The sequence below is a fragment of the Barbatula barbatula genome (genome assembly GCF_947034865.1).
Source record: "Barbatula barbatula genome assembly, chromosome: 3".
Lineage (NCBI taxonomy): Eukaryota > Metazoa > Chordata > Actinopteri > Cypriniformes > Nemacheilidae > Barbatula > Barbatula barbatula.
Window position 1 is genome coordinate 23,673,097 of NC_136764.1, and position 26,812 is coordinate 23,699,908.

At 38.0% G+C, this 26,812-nt stretch overlaps 1 protein-coding gene across 1 annotated transcript; it reads right to left on the bottom strand.

The window, feature by feature from the left end:
• nrbp2a (nuclear receptor binding protein 2a) lies at positions 1–26,759 on the bottom strand. The gene is made up of 18 exons (XM_079451569.1): positions 26,174–26,759; positions 5,655–5,777; positions 4,649–4,750; positions 4,468–4,557; positions 4,307–4,347; positions 3,929–4,023; positions 3,786–3,809; positions 3,365–3,448; positions 2,923–2,978; positions 2,722–2,817; positions 2,513–2,645; positions 2,271–2,373; positions 2,141–2,191; positions 1,920–2,055; positions 1,509–1,562; positions 1,369–1,432; positions 1,112–1,167; positions 1–956 (listed from the first exon to the last, which is right to left on the bottom strand). The coding sequence occupies exons 1-18, from the start codon at positions 26,291–26,293 to the stop codon at positions 858–860; spliced, it is 1,527 nt and encodes a 508-aa protein (XP_079307695.1). The 5' UTR covers positions 26,294–26,759; the 3' UTR covers positions 1–857.
• Between the last annotated feature and the right edge of the window lie 53 nt (positions 26,760–26,812).

Here is a 26,812-nt window from a genome sequence, read left to right on the forward strand (position 1 = left end):
TGCTGTTCTGCTTTATTGCTTAAAACAGCAAACGACTCGCATTACATGTTTAAAAACAAAAGCAACATAAGAGCAACTCTGAACACATTTATTTAGCACAAAGGCATTTTCTGCAAGAATCACCCCAATAAAGAGCAAAATGTAATAACGGGGGTTTGGAGAGAGAAACATTAGTATGACGGAGGCCAAGAGCACTTTTGTCAAAGCACCATACATTCATTTGCTCACTATCAGCTCTTTAAAACATATAGATTAACAAAGAAATGTAGAATTTTTATTAAATTTCTCTATATTTACCTTGCTTAGAGTAATGAACATGTGTCTATATCAAGACCACGTATTAAAAGTTTAAAATAATAAATAATACATTAAGGTCTAGGACACACAGACACATGATCCAGTTATATTGCCTGAAGGGAAGCCATCGTTTCTTGGACTTCTAGCCTCCTCTCTCAGGTTCCGAAACATCATCCGAAAGTTTTGCATTCCCTGGCAAATGGAGGATGGGTGGAGGACGGATGGTGTCATAGGCAGCATGACTGGTAATGATTAAAAATCCCTTCAACTAATTTTCAAAGAATACAACTTAAAAATGTCCCTCCCAAGTGTTTCATAGGACAAAATGTAACCTTCCACAAAGATTTATCTCTCTTTCTCGATTGTGAATGTACCGTGTAGTTTGGTGTGAACTTCTCCAATGCCAATCACTTACACGGAAGCCATCTTGTCATGAAATTGTGGATTTGTCCCCAATTCTCTTGTCAGTTTGGTTCTGTCTCTCTCTCTTTAAAGATCAAGCCCATTCTGCAGGCTCTGTCCGTCTGTTACAGGACTTCAGATCAGACCAGCTGGGCTTTTTAGTACATCACGGCCATGGCAGTAGGAGAGGAAGACGTGCCTGACCAGTGCTTACATAACGCGTCCTCAAGAAAACATGCCAACTTCTCACAGTCTTCCTGCAGGACACAAGAAAAACAAGATTACATGTAATGGTATTGTATTGTAACTTGTTGCCTTCTAACTCGTACATAAAACAAACAAGAAGGAGTTGGTGACCATTATTTAAGTTTCTAAATAATAAAACCTGTTGGTTGTAAGATCTTGTCCTTACCTCACTAATAAAAGCATGATGAACTAATTCACTAGCCAAGTCTTTGGAAGTATCAGCTGAAGAAAATAAATAAATAAAATGTAGTCTTAAATATAATGCATACGGTCAAGACAAATATGACACAATATAAACAACACAGAACAGCTAAATCATCATTTTCATGAAAGTCAAGGATATTGAGTTCGGATTCAAAATGCGTCATAATGTTTGCATAAACAAAGCCAAGAGAACGTAAATGCCATTTAATGTTTACTTACATGGCAGAACATCACAGGTAAGCTGACGGTGAAGCCTGTCATCCATCTTTAAAAAGAGGGAGAGCTACAGAGAAAGAAAAGATGATGAAGAATGTGCACAGCTTTTCTGAGGGTGAAAAAGCCAAACAAAATAAACTCACATGACTCCTTGTGCCTTCCTCATTTGCTTCTAAATTACACTGAATCTGGACAACCTGTGTGGAAACAACAGGATTTAGATCTTAAGTGTTTAACACCTACATGTGTAACGTACTGTTTTATTTTTGTCTGTATTAAATGTAATGTATCACAAAACAACAGAACCTTAAAAAGCGTATAAACCGACGTGACTGATGGAAGGTAAAAATACTAGTTAAAAGTTAGTTTAATTGTTTGTACATGGACAACATGCTTTGATCAGAGAAATTGAGAAATGTTTAAACCGACGTAAGCATTTTAAAAATTGACCCTTGCTCATCGTCATTATGTGTTCCCACTTTCTGTTTACCAATGGAGAAGGATGTAAAAGTCACTCTGAGTATCCCATAATCAAAACCACTCCTGATTCTTACCTTCCTGGTTTCAGTTTCTTGTGGTTCTGGTGTTGGCGTCTTCACTGTCTCCATTTGTTCCTGGGACATTGAAAGAGCGCGGGGGATAGGATGTGGTCGCTGGGAAGCAAAGTTCATCAGGGGGTATATTCCATTCCTGCAAAAGATAAAAGATGTCATTTCAAAATGTACAAGCATGGAAAAGTAAAACCTAACATCAGCAGATCTTATTTATGACTCACTTCACATCCTCAAGGAATTTGTCCAGCTCAAGGGGAGAAACATGAGAATACCTTAAAAAAAACAATACAAAATGAGACTCTACTGAAAAAGAGAAACAATTGGAGATAGATCCCACTTCCAGAAACGCACTTCAGATGAACTCCAGGTCGTTCACGATGATTAATCTCCGCCATGATGCCGTTAGGATCATAAGACTTCGTCGTCTCTTCCACACAGTTCTCAGGAAGGAGATCTAGACAAAAGAAAAATATTTAAGAAGACCTAAATCATAAATAAAGCACAGCAAATGACAATGCAACAGCCATCCATTATCTAAAAATCAGCACTTCTTAGTATGTAAGGTATGAACAATGTTTCCCACATGCACTTACACTGGTTGTTGATAAAGCAGTGCGCAGCAAGCAGTTTTAAGGAGTGGACCTCAAACAACACTCTATGGAACAGCAGGTCATGAGCCGTGGGTCTCGTCTTGGCTTCTGTGCGTACACACGACTGGATGAATTCCTGTCAATGTAAAGCTGGGTTAACCCAAACCACTGAGCTGTATTAGTTATATAGCCATAAAAATGCAGTATTTTACCCTCATGAGAGGGTCCTCAAGTAACTGTCCAGCATAATCTATGGCCTCTTTTGAAACAGCACTGTCTCCATTGGCCTGAATTTCCAACACTGCCATCTAAAGGTGGATGGGGAATTAAACAATGATCATGGTTTAATTCTGATCGGAAGGAGTTTTACATTATAACTATACTCAATTTGATACTTTAAGTAATTCTCAGACCTCCAAGGCACAGATGCCAAATGAAAATATATCAATGGCGTAGTCATCTTCAGCAACTGCGGGAAAGAGATATAAAAAGGTTATGAAAAGAGAAAGGTTATGTACGGTTTTACATAGAGTGGGGTGCAAACCTGTAAGACCACCAATAAAAATGCTTTTATTGCATCAAGAGCACACTTTTATTTAAAAATGTCCAATAATTCATTTTCAATGTCATCTCTTTTGGACACAATTTACCTGAAAAAGTTGTAGTGCAATAGGAACTAAATCAGTAACAGTTTAAAGAAAGTTGAAAAGGACAAAGGAAACAATACAAACAATGGACAAAGAGGACAAGGCAGAAATACTACAAGAAATGGGTGATAAAGCAGATGTTGAGATAAAAGCATATTAGGACAGAATAGAGGCGGACACAAAGGTGGTAAAGCCATCAGAAACTCACGGCTGTATTCTGGAGCAAAAAAGTGCTGATTTCGCACTTCATCTCGATGCTGATGCACATTCCCATGAATAGCCTCAGCAAATACTATAGAAAGAGAGAGACGAGAACATTACTAGCTAACTTTATGCACGCAGTCGTATCAATGGAAGAACTACAACCAGTTAAACCATTTCAGGAAGGACTCCCACACCTGAAGCCCTTTCACATTTAAATCTAAAATAAACTGAAGGGCAAAGTGGTCTTTTTTCTTTTGTGATGTATTTGATTGTGTAAACTGACAATTGTGTGGCGTTTGGCCAATACTGTGTATACAAAGGATTGTTTAAGAGGAAGGAAAGAAAAGGTCTACTATTTGTGGTCTGTGTCATCTTTCTGAGATAACAACATTCCTCGTGGCACACAAAGCTAAGAGTGAACTCACCATTTACAAACAGCCTGTGCCAAACTGGAAAAGCAAAGAAAGACACAAACATCCCGTTAAAAGCTGTTCTGTTAGATCTGTTGTTCTATTTTGAGTTTAAGCTTACACAAATCCCCATCAGCATTAAAAAGACCCTGTCAAACCTGAGCCGATCTTTATGAGGCCGTTGTGCTGGATAAAGATGGTGTCACAGGTTAGGTTACCGTGGATAATGGGCGGATCACATGAATGCAAGTAACTGAGCACAGAAAGAGCAAGCAGTTATCATGAAATAGTCATGCCGCCGATAAAATAACCTTTAAAACATTTTTTTCAAATAAGTGTCTATTTTAAAGTAGTTTTAAAAGATGAAGTGTCAACAGCATTTGGAAATAAATGTGCAAAATAGCTTTTAGTACAATACATACGCTTAGCTTACTAACAACGGTGAGTGCATATTAAGTTTGAACACAATAATGAAATATTGAAACGTCGTCTATAACAGCAGATTAAAGAAAAAGTTAAAAAACAAAACTAAATACCTAAGTGCAGAGAGGATTTGTGTACACCAACGCTTCCATGCCTGAGACACAGAAAGAACAAAACTAACCATCAGTCTGTTGTTGATTTGCTCTATTCCTGCCAGTAGGTGGCGATGTCCACGAGCTTTGGTCAATTTAAATGATAGATTGCAATGTCTAACCTTCACATTCATAGTTTTGTGGTTTTTCTTGGTCTTCTTCAGAAACTGTTTAAGACTTCCAGATGACATGTATTCCGTGATAAAAATCACCTGTGTGACAGGAAATAAAAAAGCTAAACGTGTGAATGCAGCGCAAAGGTCACGGGAGCGCTTGTTATATCAGGTGCGTTTTGTATCTCACCCTTGCTCTGTTCTCTCTCATATCCAGCCAGTACTTGTGAAACTTCACATTGTTTGGATGCTCCACCTGCATCAGGTTCTCAAACATCTCCCTTATCCTTTCCTGCATAAATACATCGACACAGAGATCGGTTTAGTTTGTCCTAAAACCTAGAAAAGAATACACATTTTGTTGGTATGGGATGTGTCATATCACTTTCTTTGTACAGTTGTAGTAATTTGGTATGAACTTAGCCACTACAAAATAAAATAGAAAGTCTGTTTAGGTCTGAAAGTATTAGCTCCACTTCTTTCACTCACAAAACCTCAAAAACATGGTTGGTCAATAAACAAAGTTTGCGTACGGATTGGCATCATGACTTAAAGGAACAGTTCACCCAGAAATAAAAAGTATGTGACTTTTTTTCTTCTTCTGAACACAAAAAATATTGTGCGAAATGTGGTTTTGTGTCAGTTGAGGTGTTTGGTAACCAAGTGTTCTTCAGAAGAAAGCCATACAGGTTAGGAATGACATGAGGCTTAATAAATGATCAAACCAATTCTCATTTTGGGTGAACGGTCCCTTTACCACGTCATTAACACTTGGTTTAACATTTCGAGTGTGGTTTCTGTCAATGCATCATGGCTATCCATCACAGATGTTTCTTAAAGGAGTAGTTCACTTTCAAAATGAAAATTCTGTCATCATTTATACGCACTCTTGTCATTTCAAACCTGTACGACTTTCTAAAAATGTTGCTAACAGAACAGCACAGCCCCCCATTCACTGGCATTGGTTACAATAGAAGTGAATGGGGGGCTGTTAACAACATTCTTCAAAATATCTTCTTTTGTGTTCTGCGTCAGAAAGAAAGTCACACAGGTTTAAAATGACAAGAGGGCGAGTAAATGGCTGACAGAATGAACTACTCCTTTAATGCATCAAAATGAGAGGCCACAAGCAAATTTACAAGAAAGCAGCAGATTAAGTATTGCAGGCAAGATATTTATGCCAAGAGTGGTCTTACCTCAAAGGACTTGAAAACCTTCTTGTCTGAAAACTGCACTTCATTCCACACAACCTCCACCCCCTCCTCGGTGTCCATGGCCAAGTATGCACTCTCAATTCCTGGGACATTGCCCTGACTGACCTAAACCAAGAAAAAATGAGCAAAATGTGGTAAGACATTTTTAGGTGTAACACAGAGAATTCATGTTTACCCTGAGTACCATTTAGCATATGGGGCAATATTTACTTTATTGCACAAGGTTTTACGGTGTTTGGAAACATGGTATTTTTGGTTTTAAATTCTTGGTATTGTTAACACAGGAAATTTCTTTAAGAAGAAGCAGTTGAGACACGCCTCTCCGCCTTCCGCCCCGCCCCCTGCTTCACAACTCTCCGAGAGCACGTTGTGACTTTGGAGTTCGACTGCATAAACTAAGCTTGAAAACCACAGTCTTGTAATGTTTGCCCGTTGTTTCTGTTGTAATGCGGTAAATACAGATCATAATAGGCTATGCAAACGGACGTTCTGCTGTTTGCTCCCAAAACACTCTGCCCCCATATTCTGAACAGAACCAGGTCTTTTTTTATAACAAAAACACCCAACATTTCTTATGTTTTCCTATTTAAAGGCTAAATATTACCTCCTCCCAATGATCAAGATCCATGTTTTGGAAACAGAAACAGCACGATGCAGTCACACTGAGACGCAGCTGCACTATAGAAGGTCTTGGATGGATTAATCTCTCTATTGCTGGATTCCACTATAAATTGTTAATAAATGTTACTCTGAAGTTTTGTTAGAACCACAAATAATGTCTATGACTGATGCAGACACAGGATTGAAAGGTTGATCTTCATAATAAACGCATATAACATTGTTATTTTGGATTATCTAAAAGGCAGATTAATTGTAATTCACTGTGTATAACCCACGTCTGGGATTTTGAAATTGGTAAAAAAAAGACTGAATGATCAGTACAATCAGTACAACAGCAAAATGTAAAACAAGTTGTCACATGTTAACATTATCAACTTTCTGAAAAAGAAGGTGCATTCATATGTGTAAAAATGACTTAAAGAATGAATGCCATTTTTTACTATGTTTATTACATTTACATTTAGTCATTTAACAGACGCTTTTATCCAAAGCGATTTATAGATGAAGTAAACAATGGAAGCAATTGGAATAGCATAAGGACAACAAACTGCTCTCATTATAGCCCACCACAGCATACAGAGCAAAGTAGAAATATACATACATATATATATTTTTTTTTTAAAGATAAAAAAGATACAAATCAGAATTGTACTGACGGACTTATTAACTATATTATATGATATATAATATTATATATTTAGTTACTTTGGCTTGTCTTGAGAATGCCTCTTTCTGTTTTTCCAAATAGTGTATTAGCAAATATATATAATCTTTATGTATGAAAATAAATTGTAGCACTGTCTACATTTCATTATTTTAGTTAACAACATAATTAAAACGTTATTGGAATATCATAATTTTAAAGTAATACTAATACTACTTTTTTTTAAAACTACCCCGAGAACAAATGTTAAAACCCATAATTACTCTGTAAAACGGTCAACCCTGTTACCTTCCGGGAAGACATAATCCTGTTTTTGTTTTCGCTTGCACAAATGCAGCTTTTTAATAGTTTGAGAAACAGGGCACCCAAAAATACAAATTCTGTCATCTTTTACTTGATGATGTTGTTCCAAATCTGTATAAATATAAAAAAGATATTTGGAAGAATGCTTGTGACCAGACAGATGTTGCTCCCAATTGACTCCCATAGTAGGAAAAATAACATTATCTTTGTTTTTGTTCTGTGTAACACAAAAGACGACATTTTGAAGAATGTACGATAGCAAACAGTTCTGGGGCACTTTTCACTGCCATTGTATTTTTTCCTACAATGGTAGTCAATGGGGGGGCAAAATATGTCTGGTTATAAGCATCCTTGTGTGCTCATCAGAACCAAGAAATGTATACAGATTTGGTACAACTTGAAGGCGAGTAAATTATGACAGAAATTTCATTTTTGGGTGAAGTATCCCTTTAAGTGTATCATTTCTCCATGTTGAATGTTAACAATCATGCAAAATCACTTTTCAGGTGTTTCCATCAAACCGTAAATGGGATCCGCAGAACGACCCCATTGATGCTTGCCGAGCACAGCAAAGCTGGGTTATGCAAGCCAGATAACAAGACCACGGAAAGCATGTTCAATTACATTTAGAGTAAATTAATTCCCCAGATGCTTCACCGACAGACGAGGAATGTCTTTGAAAACAAAATAAACTTTTCCATTTCCTCTGTGAGCCAGTGAGTGTCCTTCTCAACTGGCGTCTCCAAATTACGGCCATTCAAAGACTATTTGTTTGTAGCCAAGTATGGTACCTCAGTGACGCACATGTAAGAGGTTACTAGCATTTCCATATTATGGTCTATTAGTCACAGTGTTTTTTTTGTTATTCAAAAGCATATAAACAACTATAAGCACCTAATGTCAACCGCTAAAAGACACACAGACACAATTGTACACTTATTGGACCCTGGTCTGGGAATAAAATGTTGAACAAATAACAGGGTGCCCTTTAAACCATGTGATATCATCTCAGCTAGCCCCTTGCAACATGAGCCTGTACAAAAAAACCCCAGCAAGAATTTCATTTCCTTCCCCTTTATTCCATTCGCTTGTCACCGACATGTTTTTCTATTATTGCTTACTTTTATCCAGATATAGGCAGCTTTTCAATATCTAGCTATACAGTGCACCAAAAAAGTGCTTTAGCTCAAGATACTAGCCACATCTACACACAGGGCCCCCATAGAAAGGGGCCAGGGCTTAACATCCCGTTTGGCTACAAATACTGAGCCTTTCTCTGCGGGGTGGCTACCTTTGTGATGCAGAAAGGTGACCCGTTTCACCATCGTCACCGGTTTTACTTGACATACGGGAGACACGTACATCAATCCACTGCTGTAATGTTAGAACAAAGCTGGTTGTGTTACTCTATGAAGCTGGACCCCAATCCAGATGTGAAAACAAACAACTCTTGTTAGTGAAAGTGCCAGTGGTCACTTAAGACCACCAAAACAACCCAAGGGCCCTCTACTCTGGGGTGCAGAGGTGAAGTAAACCCAAAGACATGAAAGGCATCTAAACATGCTTGTCCGCATTCCTGTAGGGAAAATTCTAAAAGAAATAAAGCAGATGAGCAGAACAGCTGTTATTCCCATTCGACGTCCACTGCCCAGTTCTTTTAACAGGAAACAAGACACTTCGATGTGGATCTATTTATGGACCAATGAAAAATTTCTCATTTTGTTACAGGGATACTCCACCCAAAAAATTTAATTCTGTCATGAATTACTCACCCTCAAGTTATTCCAAACATGTATACATTTCTTTGTTAGGTTGAACACAAAGAGAGAGATTTTGGAATAATGTTCCCGGCAAAACTCGGGGTGCAAAGATGCACTCACGGTACCCCCAGAATGTTGAAGCAGCAGTGGAAAGTGTTGTAAATGCCCCTGTGATATTTTTCCAGCCCTGTTGCAAGGGGCTAGCTGAGATGATATCACATGGTACTACTCCAGCTTGCGCATAAAAGCATCGATTGCTTCTTTGCACTCAAAGATGTTTGACTCGGAACCCTGCAGTCTCTTGTTGGTCTCATTATAAAGAGTGAATATGTCAGCAAGGTATGCGGATTTGATCCAGAACCCATCAGTCAGCTGCTCCAACAGTGTGTTTTGATTTCGCAGAAATTCCAGGATTTTATCCTGCAGTTCTAGAAAGCGCACAAGCACTTTGCCACGCGAAAGCCAGCGCACCTCCGTGTGTAGCAGTAGAGTTTGGTGCGCTTCATCCTCACACAGTTCTGCAAATCATCTCTGGTTGGTAGGGCGAGCTTTAATGAAGTTTACGACTTTAACAACTGTTGCCAGTGTGTCACCAAGGTCTCTGGACAGTTTTTTACTGGCGAGTGCCTGGCGATGTATCATACCGTGGAAAATTACACAGTCTGGAGCCTTTTCCATCAAACGGCTATTAAATCCCTTGTTTCTACCCATCATCGCGGCAGCTCCATCCGTGCAGCAAGCGACGATATTTGTGTAGGGCAGATTGTACGATGCGAGGTATGAATCAACAGCCATAAAAATATCCTGACCTGTAGTTGTTGTGGGTAAATTGGCAGACATAAGTATGTCCCGTTTCAACTCATCTCCATCCACATACTGTACATATACGATAAGCACAGACTCTCCCGCTACTGTGGTCGTTTCATCCAGCTGTATAGCAAATTGGACTTCTCTAAGCTTTTCGTGGAGCTGTTTTTTTAAGTTTTCTGCCATTTTAGCAATTCTGTCTTTAACAGTGTTGTTAGAAAGTGGGACAGATTTAACCTTTTCAGCTGCATTGTGGGCCACAAAGTCCCTCCACTATTTTAATGCAGGCGGGTGTGATTAACTCCTCTCCAATATTATGCGGCTTTTTTGCCTTGGCAATCAACAGCGAACACTCAAAGGAGACTTTAGTAGCCTTCTTTAAATCACTACCTGCTCTTTCGAATACTTTTCTGATATCTGTCGATCTTTTTGACAGAGCCATCTCTTTTTTTTTCTCTAAGAATTCCTTATCTTTGCCGATTGTCTCTGGATGCGTCGTTTCCTGGTGTCTTTTCATCTTGCTTGGTTTCATGCTGTCGTTTGCCAGTTTTACACCACAAAAGACACATTCTGGACGAGACTTGTCTTGGCCTTCAATAAAACCAAAATTTATGTAGGTTTTGTCATAGTGTCTTAACTTTTTCTTCGCCTCTGATGAAGAATCACCGCATTTACGTTTCTCTGCCATTTTACTTTTGCCGTTACTATGACAACAAGCACATTGAGCAAGTGACGGTATGCGCGCAAAATTTTTATAATTATTTTATATAAGAGATCATTTTTGACTGCCTTATCTTGGCATTGTAAGCATTTTTTTTGACTTTGAATTTTTTTTTTTTAAAATTATTAGTGAAACATTTTATGCATCTTTATTCACCTCAAAGCATATCCGCTCCCGCGCCCCCCCGTGTGAACTCTGGCGCCCCCCTAAGGGGACCCCAGATTGGGAACCAATGCCTTAAGGGACGATCCATGAACAGTCCAGGGGTTTTGAGTAAAAGTTAATCATTGGATTCCAAGCCATTAGCTCGCTATTGATAGTTGGAAAAGCCTCAATTGAGCGTGGAGATCAATACCCTTCAAAGACTAGAGGATTAAACAATACACTCAAAGGCTCCACAGCTCCGGATTTAAAGGGTCCTTAATCTAAAATCAGAGTTATATTTCATTCAAAATTGTTTTTTGTCATCATTCTCATCAATTACTCGCCCTCAATTGTTTCAAACCTGTAAACATTTATTTATTGTTATCCTGAACACAAAGATCGATATTTGGAAGAGCGTTGGTAACCAAACAGGTCACCATTGACTACTAGGAAAAGAAACTACTAAACGAGTCATTGGTACCCCAGAACTGTTTGGTTTCCACATTCTTCAAAATGTCTTGTTTTGTGTTCAACAGAACAAAGAAATGTATACAGGATAAATAATGACATTATTAAAATTTTTGGGTGAACTATCCATTTTAAAGCAATGTTTCACACTTCTAAAAGGGTGTTGTGAAGCCCTTCTCCCGAGCTCCACTTTTACGTTACTATCCTGAATAGAGACGTCAAAAGGTATGATGTGTAAAACAAAAAGCTTACACATATACAGTGTGGAAACCTGTTTACCAAGGATTTTTTAAACTTGGAATTACTAACCAAGGGTAACTGGGATTTCAACACCTGGCAATCGCTCATAGGGAGTACTTAGCGTCAACAAACGCAATAACCTTGGAGTAAACTGTCACACTTGTCAAGCTTTTATTGCATCCTCTACTAGCTTGAGTTGTATTGTGTAACTCGACTGACAAACGGAGCTGAGAGAAGCGACGCACTTTAAGCTCCTGCCTCGAGGGCATCCCTCTCCCAAAGCGATCAAACCTTTTATCTCGTGTTCACATTTGAAAAAAGACTTGGCAATATCAGCAGATACTGATGAATAGAGCTGCTTTCGGGGGAAAACAAAGTAAAGTAGGTGAGCGTTTGTGCAGGAGGATGAAATGTAAGCCAATGTCTATAGTTGCACCGTATTGTAAAGTGCATCCGGAAAGTATTCACAGCGCTTCACTTTTTCCACATTTTGTCATGTTACAGCCTTATTCCAAAATGCTGCAAACAATAACCCATAATGACAGTGTGTAAGAAGTTTGTTTGAAATCTTTGCAAATTTATTAAAAATTTAAAAACGAAAAAAGCACATGTACATAAGTATTCACAACCTTTGCTCAATACTTTGTTGGAGCACCTTTGACACGAATTACAGCCCCAAGTCTTTTTGATTATGATGCTACAAGCTTGTCACACCTATTTTTGGGCAGTTTCTCCTATTTGTCTTTGCAAGATCTCTCAAGCTCCATCAGGTTGGATGGGGAGCGTCGGTGCACAGCCATTTTCAGATCTCTCCAGATATGTTCAATCGTGTTCAAGTCTGGGCTCTGGCTGGGCAACTCAAGGACATTCAAAGAGTTGTCCTGTAGCCACTCCCTTATTATCTTGCCTGTGTGCTTAGAGTCATTGGCTTTTGGAAGATGAACCATCGCCCCAGTCTGAGGTCCAGAGGGTCTGGATCAGGTTTTCATCTCTCTGTACATTGCTCCATTCATCTTTCCATCGATCCTGACTAGTCTCCCAGTTGCTGCCACTGAAAAACATCCCCACAGCATGATGCTGCCACCACCATGCTTCACCTTCAATGCTGCAGAAATTCTTCTGTACCCTTCCCCAGATCTGTGCCTCGATACAATCCTTTCTCAGAGGTCTACAGACAATTCATGGCTCGGTTTGTGCTGTGACATGCACTGTTAACTGTGGGACCTTATATAGACAGGTGTGTGCCTATCCAAATCATGTCCGATCAACTGAATTTACCACAGGTGGACTCCAATCAAGTTGAGCTCAATTTTGAGTGTCATGGCAAAGGATGTTTATACTTACGTACATGTGCTTTTTTTCGTTTTTATTTGTAATAAATTTGCATAGATTTCAAACAAACGTCTTTCACGTTGTCATTATGGAGTATTGTTTGTAATCCATTTTGGAATAAGGCTGTAACGTGACAAAATGTGGAAAAAGTGAAGCTCTGTGAATACTTTCCGGATGCACTGTAGATGCAATGTTTGAGAGCTCTGTTTGCGATCAGTCGAGATCGGCAGAAAGTATTTTTTGTTAACCAGAGGGGCAGCTATTACATAAACCTGAACATCAGGCCAATGCATAACTAGGTTTGAATGTGACTGGTCAAGGCCTGATGTAGTTGTCGCCGCAAACAAAACTTTAGGCGCATGCTTAAATGTTTCACATTTGTAGAAAATATAATTGTGCAAACACACTAGTTTCTTTCAATTAAAAAAAACTAGGGCTGTCAAATGATTAATCGTGATTAATTGCATCCAGAATAAAAGTTTGTGTTTACATACTATATGTCTGTGTAATGTGAATATTATATTTGTATTTATAAAAACATACACATACAAGCATATATTTAAGAGAAATATCAAACATAAACATTTATAAACATTTAAATAAAATTTTAATGATTGGGAAATTTGGATAAATACATCTACAGTAAATATTTCCTAAAAATACAATATATTCATGTATGTGTATGTTTCTGTGTTTATAAATACAAAAATGTACACAGACATATATTATGTCAACACAAACTTTTATTTTGGATGCGATTAATCACGATTAATCATTTGACAGCCCTAAAAAAAACATAATAATTTGTACATGTTAATACAATTTTTGCATTTGGCAGACGCTTTTATCCAAAGCGACTTAGATTGCATGACATTTGTATCCAAGTACGTGCAAACCTGGGATTGAACCAATGACCTTGGCGTTGCTTGCACCATGCTCTAACCACTGACGTACAGGAAAAACTACTTACTAACTTCCTTAACAATAATAGTAATGAGGTATAATAATAATAAGAATCAAAATTATTATAATAATAAGACTTACATTATTATTTAATATTTTGCAAATAGATGACTGAATAACAAAAAGCAGTATATAAGAGCCCAGCATAGAAACAGTAGATAGAAACGTATAGGCAAAGGGTAACTAAACCGTACTAAAAGATGGTAAAATATAATACATTTTTTATATTAAAAAATCATTATAGATTTTTCAGAATTCCCATAGATATAACACATATATCAGTTTTGAGTTCAATATAAACATTCAACACTTAATATTAATAAATGTTAAATATTAATAAATATAGAAAAATAGATTATTAAATAAAAAGATGGATAAATAGATAAGTAAGTGACCACCCACTTTTAAATGGTTGTGAAAATATAGCTTTAACAGTCGTTATATGTAGAAAATGTCGAAATCTTTCTCTCTACATTGTCGAGACACCCTTGGTACAAACCCGGATAGTGCATTTTTGGAAAACCAAGAACAGTGGGCAACTTCAGCACCCAGTAGAGAGCAGAGACTCATGCCACTATAACAAAAGTACATTTACAAGCTTTCATGCGCTGTTCTGAGAGCTCGTTCTTTGAACAAGTGCTTTATACACATTGGATCAATGCTGAGGGAATAGAAATGATCATAAACTGTGGCTGGTACAATATGTATGGTCAACAGACATCATAAAAAAAGAGAGCAGAGAAGAACAATCACGAAAAGTAAACAAAGAGCATTATGGAAAGAAACATCATGATGTGATGTGTTAGTCAGGGCGCTTACGACACATGAATGGCCACCATTGTGACAGTGAAGATGTGGGAAGTCATGGTGTGAATGGACTGATAGCCATGTTCCCCTTAGTGTGATTAAGGGATGTGGACCCACCGGTTAATCGACGTGTAAAAACACTGTAGTACAGGTGACACTGAAGGTGAGGGGTTTGCTGTGAGGTGGTCGAAGATGCGACTGTGCGCAATTGGGGAACGGCAATTGCTTGAATTAATGGTGGGTCAATATCTTTCTTAAAAACACAAAAAAGTACAATGACATTTGCTTATTTGAAACACAGACCTTACAAAACGAATAACCACTGCACACACTATGCAAAAAATAAGAATAAAAAACCTTAACGTCAGATTGCCTTTAATAAACGACGCACATCAAGCTAAAATTTATAAGAAACTAAATAAAAAACCTTTTCGTTAAATAAGTTGCCTATTACAAAACCAGTAACAACAGCACACACTGTGAAAAAACAAATGAATACGAAACGAATAAAAAAGGGCATACGATACAAATTTTTTTTTGATAAATAAATGGCAACTCAATGGCATTTTAAAATTAGATCAAAAAGAATACTAAATTGTAACCGGCTCTTGATGACAGTGCTTACATATTCTAATATGTTCTTTGACAGAAAAGGCTCCGCCATCGTCTTGTCTGTCAGCTCGCTTCACTCTCCTCACATGATGAATGAAATCGAACTACTGCTGCTGATCTTTGCTGCGACACTTGTTCCACTTCCGCTACATACAGCAGCCGCGTTCAGATGCGCAGTCTGGTCTTTAACTAAACCAAGTGATTTATTACTATAATAATTCTCTGTGACGGTGGGGGTTGGTTCCGAGGTGGACAAGTGATGTAATTGTTTGGCTGGTGGACACCATGTGACACAGACTATCGCAACCAACCTACTGTGGTTCTATTTCTGATTTTTATGAATATTATTTCATGTGAAGAGAAAAAGCTGTATTTTTCATCCCTCCGTTAGAAGACTTTAATATGAGAAAGGAAGTAGTTCATAAGTGTTGGACGGTCACCATACGATTCCGACAAAATGATGCTTGCATGTAATAACATGCATATATAATGCATTGAATCCAACTAACCATATAATGGTGCACAGTTAGGTCAAAATATACTTGTCAGCTATTAAAATAGAGTAGAAAAGAGATTTCATACCATTTGTAGTTGACATCAAAGATTCAAAACTCTATGCAAATTCATGGGTTACGCAAATTAGACTACATTGGAGTACAGGTTGACTTGCTGACAGGATAATGTATATGATGGATGATTTCAGGTAGTTATTCAACCCCCTCCAGTAGAAGGAAAGTTCAACGTTGAATGGAATTTCATGTATACACAGTATGCGTGTCATCTGTGAATTCTGACAGTTTCAATGCACTTACAAGTCAGTCACATGAGATTCTATTGAGATGGAGCATGCAATGGTTTGTCAGATTCGTGAACCCATCATGCATTTACTTTTCTGAATAGTAGCATTGTACCAACAGACTAAAGAAGCGTGCAGATTACTCTTGCAGAATAGATCCATCTGACACCAGAAAAGGCTGAATCTTACACAAGCTGCATATTTACATTTACGCATTTGGCAGACGATATTATCCAAAGCGATTTACATTGCATTATACTATGTACATTTGTTTCTTGTTATGTGCAAACCCTGTGATCAAACCCATGGCCTTGGCGTTGCTAGCGCCAAGCTCTAACCACTGAGCTACAGGAAAGCTGTATATAAAGTGGTAAAGTTGTAGTCCCGTAGCAAAGATACAATGTCACCAATAAAACAGAGTTTTGACTGATCTTCTAAAAATCACTTCAATAAAAATTAAAGTTACAGAGCAAGTAGGGTCATGAGATACAACTATGAAGATTATACATTGAGATATTAATGTAATAAGGCTATGAGCGAGGTTGCTGAGATTTCTAGCCAGAGGAGAGCTATACAGAAAGGGTTACATACACATCTTTGTGTAAATGACACATGCAAGTATACAACGACTTTACAACCTACAACTCCATGAATTTGCCTCCAGCATTACTCTTAAATGTCATTTGCACTGCAGCGTATTCAAACTTGCCTTCAGTAAACCTTAAATGCAGCCTGTGTAATTATACCTTCTGGAGCTTAAAAGCCCCTTTCTCCAACATAATGGTCAAAAGACAACATAAACATTCTTTAAATGTCCCAATTTCGGTTTTAAAACTAAAGTCATGGCCTTAGATTCTGAGTTAACTATGTAGGTGAGTAGACTACAGAATTTGTATTTATGGGTGAACGGTTCCTTTAACAGAAAAAACTGTGGTCTAATGTTTCAAAACAAGCCTCTAAACATGAGTACTTTTAACCATAGTGATCCAATCATTAAAACCCTTTATTTTTAACTGCAATGCATGTCATAGTCTAATGCCTTTATTGACTTTTGGAGTCAGAAATACTAAGTGAAAGAGAAATCCTTCCCTAACATTAAAGGGGAAGTTCAACCAAAAACCAACTTTGTGTGATTTCGTCCTTGCATATGATGTTAAACATGTTATTTAGAGAACTTCCGGCATCGTTGGAGCACAAATAAAGATATTTAGGTAACATCCGAGAGATTTTCAGGCCTCATCATAGACATTTTTTCTGGCAATATGGACGAGGCTTGACGCACGGGCACGCTGTGTCTACTCACGCCTGGCTCCGTGTTTCAAACAAATGTAAATTCTATCTAACGGTTTTTCTCATTTCACTTGGATAAATCTAAAATACTTAAACTAACTGACACAATAGAAAACTTTATGGATTAAAGGGTTATAATGAGAGTTGTATTCTATTGGTGTAATGTAATCTGGCAGTTGGGAACCAATAGAACAACAGTACGTCCTATTTGAATAATGTCCAAAACACACTACAAATATGAATTTTGTTATGGTTTTAATGGAAACAATTCTAATTTCTGTTATGGTTTTTATTGTTTTCAAACAAATCGCAATCGCAATCACAATGTCTGTCAAAAAAATTAAAAATCGAAATTCTATATTTTCCCCAAATCGCACAGCCATAGCGTGTAGATGCATTATGTACAAAACACGAAGGGATTCATGTGACAAACTCCAGCCCACTCTCCCCACTAGTCCCACCTCTAACAGCTCGTGTTTTTCCGGATATAATCGTATAGCTGTATCTCTCTTTTATAAATTTGATCAAACTAAATACTCTTTGAAGATACGACGTATGCAATACTACTGCATAGGCACTCAAGATTAATATGAGATTGGCAGAAACTGCCTGTGATCTTTAATAAAGATAAGTGGTCGTCTGAATGAGAATGTCTACGGTCTCAGAAAGTACTTTTGCTTCGTCAAGCTATACAAGACATACGAGTAATATGATATTTAAATGTTTTGCCTCACCTCTGTGTTTAGAAGCAGACAAATAAGCACCAATAAGTCCAATCGTAACATACATGCTTTACGTTCATTCGTTTTCCAAAGAAACTGGACGAAACGTTTCCGTGGCAATTCACCTGGAATTGAAATGGAAAAGGTACAGTACAATCTTATTGATTTCCTAAAACCCGAGAAATACAACAAGCAAATGAGAGAAACACTGCGGATGCTTAATGTATTAAGACAGATGGCGCTTACTGGGTTTTCTTTACACTGGCCATTAGCCAAGGCTACCTCACTGCCAGTCTCTCACAGCGCAATAAGTGTATTCTGCTAATAGGAGGGGAATGTGTGTTTCTTTCCACTGGTTTAATTAGGGCAAATGCACAAATGCATAAAGACCACCTTTTAATAAGTGAGAGTGTCTGATCATGACCACAACAACAACCACCACTTTCACAACACAACAAAGTCGTCTCACGTCACACAATGCCCACAAAGATGGTGCCAACATAGCCATAAATTAGACCGGCACAATGGAAAAAGCTGCTAATAATACTTTCAAAATGTGACCGTTCTGTCAAAGCACAAAAATGTTTGTGCAGTGTGAAGTTTATGCAGTGTGAAGTAGGCCAACAGCCAGGGCTGTGCGATATATAATGTGAAATACACTAATTATACATGTCTAAATCGATTCTGGGTTTTATCCACAGCTCTTTCCTGAACTACGGCCTTCTTTGATCAGAAGGAAGTACCGCTTGATCTAAAATCACTATGAGATGGAGTCGTTTATAACATGCATTTGAAAAAGCAAACCTCGTCAAACATCATCGTAAATATACTTGTTATCATAAAAATACCTGAGAAGGTTTAAAGAACTACGATAGAATATGAACAATGGCATTTCTTGGAACTGTTGTTGCGTCCCAATTCGCCTACTTACCCTTGAAGTATGTACTGTTTTGGTTATGTAAAAGTATATACATTTTAGTGTGTAGCAAAACTGTTTGCACGCACTGGGACATACTAACACGAAACGGAAGTGGCCGTTGTTGTCTAGACGACATAACTGTCACGGACAGCAAAATACATCTCTTCCTTGCATATAAGTATTTATTCATTCATTATTTCACATATGATGTTTACTCTATACTCGCATTCATTCATTTAGCGAAGCATCGTTTATTTAACTTTATTAACGTCACTAAGCTCCGCCCTCTTGTGGCGAGTTGTGGGTTATATCAGCCGTTAAGTGTCCACACTTTGAATTTTCACTGGAAACAGTAGACCGTCAGGGGTACTTTGAGGATACTCATTTCAACATACTATTTGGGACATACTAATTCAATTGTTGAATACTATTTTTGACGGACAGTACGCAAATTGGGACGCAGTATGTGTGTAAATCGTTCTTCTTCTGTGTCCTATATTCAGAGTGTTTCGTGTCACCGTGTCAGCTTTACATGGATCATTGTTTTGTAAATGTTGGACCTGCACAACACTCACTATCAGGGACAAAAAAAGCCACATTCTTTTCTGGGAAATGACAAAAAGACTAACCAACAGTGGAACATGCAAACTACCCACTTACAGGCTTATTTACCTGTGAAACCTCAAGCAGGTTGTTTGCATTTTTCACAAATTGATGTGGAATCTGCTGTCAGTGTGCGGACTGCATAATCGAGACAAGCTAAATGCTTGAAGGGTTAGTTCACTCAAAAATGAAAATACTGTCATCATTTACTCCCCCTTAGGTTGTTTTAAACCTGTATAAATAAATTTTTCTGTTAAACACAATGAGTTATATTTGTAAGAACGTTAGCAATTTTCAGTTCTGTGACATCATCCACAACCATAGTAGGAACAAATATTTTATCATTTTTTTGTTCTGCTGAAATATTTTGAAGAATTTAGGAAAACAAAACATTTTCTTTAAAACCACCATTTAACTTTTCCTACTACGGCAGTCAATGAAAATCGCTTACATTGTTCCGAATATCTTTCTCTGTGTTCATCAGAACAAAGTCATTTATACAGTTAAGAACTGACTTGAGTGTGAGTAAATGATGACAGAATTTTCTTTTTTGGGTGAAAAACCCCAAAATACTAGTAAATGTTATTGGATTGGACAGATATTTGGTGACGTTGTTCACAAAGGCTAAAAGAACCTCTCACAAAAGAATGTACTTTTTCTCCACCTCAAAATGACCCGCCTAACAAAGATAGCTAATAAATCACACGTTATACAATTTCATCACCAAATATTGGATTCAATCTTTTTGTCAACTTGTTTTCTTTCATTAAGGTTTCTTTTTCAAATGGATTAATCGTAGGCTTAGTTAAACCCATGGTGTTCCCGGGTCAAAATGACCCGCCTACCAGAGAGAGCATAGAGGTCACTCAATATGCTTTATTATCACCAAATATTGGATTTGATATCTTTCAGTTATGACTGGTTTTGTGTTTCTTTTTTGAACCGATAAATCGTATGCCTCATTGATCTGAGCTAACGCACCTTAGTTATCCGTGAAAAGTAGGGCTGTCAATAGATGAAAAAAACTAATGTAGAAACAACGCATTTCTTTAACAGAATAATTTTATGAATGACAGCCAAAATTCTAATATTGTTTGCTTTCCAACTGATGTCTATCTTTCCTTTAGAAAATAAAGATAAAGTTCTCAAACACTTTACAGTCTTTACTAATGAATACATGAAATACAGAAGAATCCACAAAATCACATTGATTTGCCAATCTTGTGTTAATCTTAAGTACCTGTAGTGTAGTATTGCGTCTTCGTATCTCTGAAAACTGTTTAGTTCTCTCACATTTACTTAAGACCGATAATAATCGCTGTACGATTATTTCCGAAGAAAGCCAACCTCCTGGGGGAGCTAGAAACGAGTGCGCGCAGTTAGTTCAGAAACACCATCACATAACCCCAATGTTATCAACCCTTCACTGACTACCCATTAAGTATCATATTGACTTTAAAGTTCTTTTAATCACTTATAAAGCCTTAAACGCTTTAGCCCCTACCTACCTAACAGAGCTTCTATCACACTACAACCCATCACGCTCTCTAAGATCTCAAAACTCTTTTGATAACACCTAGAATAACTAAATCCACCAAAGGGGGTCGAGCTTTCTCATACGTAGCACCTAAACTCTAGAATTGCCTTCCTGATACTATTCGAGGATCAGACACACTCGCCCCGTTTAAATCAAGATTAAAGACACATCTTTACAGCCAAGCATTCACTTAATGCAAAATATGCTAAATAAACCACCGGGATACTGCTGCTGACATTAGATATTATTTACTAGAATAATTTAACTTGTTATATTAACACCATGCAATGTGTTTTACCGCTTTGTATTTTTCGTTTTTTCTTATTTTCTCCTGTAAAGCTGCTTAGGAACAATGCACATTGTGAAAAGCGCTATATAAATAAAATTGTATTGAATTGAATTGAGTCTGTAGTAGAACAAGAACCACAGCAGCAACCACTACAGATGGACGTCTCTATATGGTAAACATCGTTATTCCTCATAAGCTTTGCCGCCATTTTAAAATCGTATAAATCACCATTCTTAATGTTTTAATCGTCTTCTGTATTTGGCTCTTTTTTCTCCAAGTAGGTGCCTTACAATGCCAACAGAGGCTGCCAATATTCACAAAGTTTTACTTACCGGCTGTGGTTAAAACCATTCCGAAACTGGTTGTAGTGCTGGCAGACAGTATCAAGCAAAGAAATTCTAAGTCATGCGTCCAACTCGTTTTTTAACAAGTTGACCATGTTAAGATTGAGGACCCGGCACGTTTAACAGTATAAAGAAGGCACAATGGATGTAATAGCATGTTAGGCCTCCTTTAAGAACTGCTGCTCTAAGTAGGTCTAAAATGCACTTGCCCTTTTTTCACTACTCTTTGCCTTCATTTAAGACGAAGTCGTTAAAGACTGTACTTCTGAAAATACTGCTTTGTGTTTCATTTGCTCTCCTGTCTTGAACTGCAGCAAAGGCAATGTTTCCAGAAAATAACACAAATATCTGTATTGTTCTAAATGTTCAATAAATAACCATAAATAGTTTGTATTTCTTTTAATTACTTTAAAATAATATGAGATAAGTCTAATCAGAAAAAAATATATATTTACAGTACAAACCATGTCAGTGAACTATAGTAAATAAAACCTAAGAAACATAAATAAATTACAAAGGCTAAATCATGACCCAGGAACACCACAAGCGTTAAAGGGTATTAAACACACCACAAGGGTTAACTTAAAGAATTAGTTCACCCAAAAAAAAAAAAAAATTCTACTTGTACCAAATCTGTATACATTTCTTTGTTCGGATGAACACAGAGAAAGATATTATGAAGAATGTAGGCAAGCAAACATTTTGACTATACTTTTGTAATTTTTTTCTACTATGGTAGTCAATGGTGGCCAAGAACTGTTTGGTTACAATCCCTCTTCCAAATATTTTTTGTGTTCAGATGTGGAACAACTCGAGGATGAATTGATGACAACATTTTTATTTCTAGGGGATCTGTCCCTTTATTGACTTATATTTACTCAATCTAAACCAAATCAGATCAGCTGTAACAGCAGTGCATTTTGAAGTGGAGGGAAAACAGGGGACATCTTTGACTAAACCTTTGAGTCAATGATACGAGTGTCATTGAAGTATGTTAAAACAGCAATATCCTTTATTTCCCAGTAAAGTGTCATGTCAAAAGACGTGTTTCGTTAGAAAGTATCCAGTAATAATATTAAAAAGCTAAAGAGACAACATGTAGTATGTTCTGAAAATGCTGACTTGTTGATGTGTGTGTCTTTGTGTGAGAGGGAGTTAGACACACTGATGTTCCGCATGCTGCGCAGAATCACTAAACCCATGCAGATGTGTATCTGTGAGCATGCCTGTATCTTTAAGAAGGTTGTAAATGCAGACAGCCATGAAACAGAGTTGCCTTTGGGAATATCTGACAGTCACAGATCGAACATTTTATTAGCGTTGCTCATTAGACACACCAGGTGAACTGTAGTCCTACTGCACAGCTTCAAAGGCGTATTATTCTCCTCCCATTACTCATGCCATGCCCTTAGCAAAGTGATATTGCTCTTCCAACCTTCACATAGTCAGGCTTTTTTAATCTCCGAGGAATGACTCCTATAGCAAGGTGAAGAAATCTGCAATCTGTTGTGTTTACAACAAAGCTGTGCATTTACATGTTTAGTTTTACTAAACCACAATAAATCATATTTCTTTTTTTATAAAGTCAGTCCTGCACTATATGTCACTTTGGGTAAAATTTCAAAGCATGACTAATTTTTGCGTGCTCTCAAAATCGCTTGCAAATCTACAATGAATTAAGCGGTTTTAAATAGTAAAATAAAAATGTAAATGGGAAACATGAAAAATCAATTAATGGCGACCGGCGTTGATAGTGTGGCAGGCCACGACAAATAAGTTAATGTGGAAAACGGATGGTGTTATGAGATGTATTTTTGGTTCATTTTGAAACTATGGAAGAACAAATTAGACTATGGCGAGGAATGAATGGGAAACACTGGAGCGTGAAATAAAGCTGGACCAGAGAGATCTTAGATCACTTTAAGCATATTGCTGTCGCTCCGCTCCACTCAAGTGCTCTGTTCCAGTCTGTGAGTTGCTTGGCTACACACAAAGAATGATGCTTTGGCTTCTTTTCCACCTTTTTTTAATTACCAGAGAAAGAATATATGAATTATCTGACAAAATGTCTGAAACGTAATGACTCAACATTAAAATAAAAGTTCTGCCACCATTTACTCACCCCCTTGTCATTTCAAACCTGTGGACGACTGCTTTTATACGAAAAACATTCACTACAGAAAACAAGGTAACCATTAGTTCTCTTTTCCCCCCCTGAAAATCATGTACCAAGCCAACTTTACACCAGTTTACGATTCTTTAACCTTCAATCTGTTTTTTTATTTAATAAACAAATGAAAGATGTTCTTCCAGAGCAGCCCAGAAAAATAATAGCCACAAGTCTAACAGGTCTCAAGTCGGAAAGCATTCAGAGAGCCGTCTGATTCAAACAAAGTGCTTTTGTTCCTATAACTGACACATTCATAAATACTGTATCTACACTGTACCTACGTCAACAATGTTTTGCTCAGATCAGTAAGTGAATGATCATGACAGGAAGAGAGTACTGTACTGTATTTTAACTGTGAGCAGCGTGCGGCTGAAGAAGTTTAACTCGAGGAAATTATTTATGATTTATCTGCAATAATATATATAAATGTTATTATCGGCCGAAACGATGACATTAAAAATGGCCGTTTATCAGCATCCCTACGTATAAGATGATACAATTATTATGAGCAAAAAAGTCATATACTAGGCGAGTAAATATTTCATTTTGGGGTGAACGATTCCTTTAAATAGCTTCATAATTTAAACCGTAGAGAGGAGACCAGCTGAAAAGTTAGCAAGCATCAATACCTCATATTGATCTAAGAAAAGTGATCAATGTGTTAAATAAAATAAGCAAATATAGGTTTATGAGAGCCTAACGTGGCAAACATGTCTTCTAAGAAACAGCGAAAACGATGGAAAAACAGTTGCATAACATAAGTGTTTAAGAGCTGTGCCAAGCTGGCTGGAATCACACAAGTCTCTCCAATAACGGTTCCATTCGACCGCCTCAATTACAGCATGACTCGAAAATGTGCTAATTCACACTTGCCATTGTATATGTCACAACAGACTACAACAGAGAGGGAATACAAGCGAATTTAAATGAAACTCAATTTGAAACCAAAAACTAGACCTAGTTTTTGGATTAAGTGTTTAATGTTTAAGTGTATTACAGCCATGTGAAAAATCACAAGCGGCTGCCAGACAGCATCATCGGTCTCCCAACTGCCTGCTGACTCATTTTCATCTGGTGTTTTTCATTCACACACATGTGCTCGGTGATAATTGAGTGCTGGGGGCTGAACTATTATACACATGTTTAAACAGGACAACTGGGTTGATGTGATGTCCCAGGGGTCACATTCCTTGATAGTGTGCTTCCATGATTCACCGTTATGATTCCTCAAGTGAATTCATTCACTAAATTCTTTAACATCGTCTTACTCTATAGCCACATGGCATACACTTTCTAAACAGGTTACCGACAGATGACTCGCATAACTCCCAGCATTCATGACGTCTCAGAACAGAGACGCCCGACACATTCCTCTCCCTGTAAATCTAAAAGTAGTGAGTGATGAAATAAAAGAGTCAATGCAAACGTCCATTCTTGCTGTACAAACACATCTGTCTTGGGCCTTGGCACCCTTTCAAAGTCTGACGCAATAAGATCGTGGGCCACACTCTAGTAATAGTCCTACACGGCTATTCATAAAGAGGAAAATGTGCTTCAGCCATTATCCAATTTTGGATCTTTACTGTTACTAAAGTGTCAAGAAAAGTTAACATGCAACTTTAACCACACCCCGTTGAGACTGAACCCTAGAGAAAGGGCTAGATGAATGAATAAATGCAAGATGCACTTGTGTTACATTTCCCTTGCGGTAACATTTAATAAGTAAACCAATACAGTTTCACAGAGAATGCTACAACTAACACGTGGTTGAAAGATGTGTTTCTAACGTTACACTGTCGTGTTATAGATAGGCTGAACGTGTGCTACGACTGATAAGGTTTAAGTATACTGTGGCTTATCTTTTAAACCCGATCTCTTGACGCTTTAACGTGCAAGGTCAAACGCTTATCTCGTGCAACAGCAGCACAACAAACTAATAAAAACCGTCTTGCAACTAGTAGATGTCTCTTTAACTAACTAATGGATACATTGTAGCGCTTTACGTGCGCGTGCATGTACGTGCGCAGAGGGGGAGGGGCTCCAATGTTTACATTACGTTCCTCGAAAAACTCGCTCGAGAACTTCTCCAATGTTTCCTAATGTCGCTTAAAAAGGTTTTGCTTGACATTAAAGTACACGCGTGTCAAAACACGCACTTGCGCTTTTCGAAACAGCGCGTTCAGAACGCAGAAAAGAAAGCACAGCAGCTGCAAATCCCTGTCAACTGCGTCCATGTGTAGCAACCCAACCACTAGACGCACACATCTGGTCTTATTTTACGTCGGCGAAACGCACTGCATTATCAATTCTTACGCGTTTGACACACCGAAACACGTGCCGTCGTGTTTTAAAGAACCTGGCGTGTTGTTGTTGCGTGTGACAGTGTTACCTGCTCCCGTCTCTTCTGCCAGCGGCCACAGGGGCTTTCCTCCAGGATTTCGCTCTCATCTTCACTCTCTTCCTCTTTACCTTCCGACCCCGATATCTTTTCCGGAACGGACATAGTCATTTTGTCCGTGCGTGCTCCCTTTAACGGCTCCTTTAAGACCAACTGTGCACACAGCACCGACTAAGGTTTACAGCGATACTGTAGCTGCAAACGTGTATCATTGACTAATATCGAAGAGCGCTGTCTCCGCAGCAAGGGTGTGTATTGAACCCGCCAAGCACACGAGATAACGCAACATATAGATAAAATGCTACGAGTCGTGAACGCGGAAAAATAGTCAGTGTGAACGTAATCCCATCCCCAAGTGTTCCGGGAAGAAGGAAAGAGCTCCTGTTTGCTGTCTCGTACGTGAGAAACGTGGACGTTTCAATGCCCTGCAAGCATCGTTTCATCTCCCCTCGGCTTTTCCGACTGGCTGGAGCGCTGTGAATTTCCCCTCTTTAATATGCTACCGTAAAGCTTGGACAACATGCCCAGTCATGGCAAATGGGATCCTGTCGCAAAGACAGACGTTTCACTGTTTTGCGCAATCAAGTCATCTCAATGCACGTTAGATTACTCGGACTATGACGCAATGTA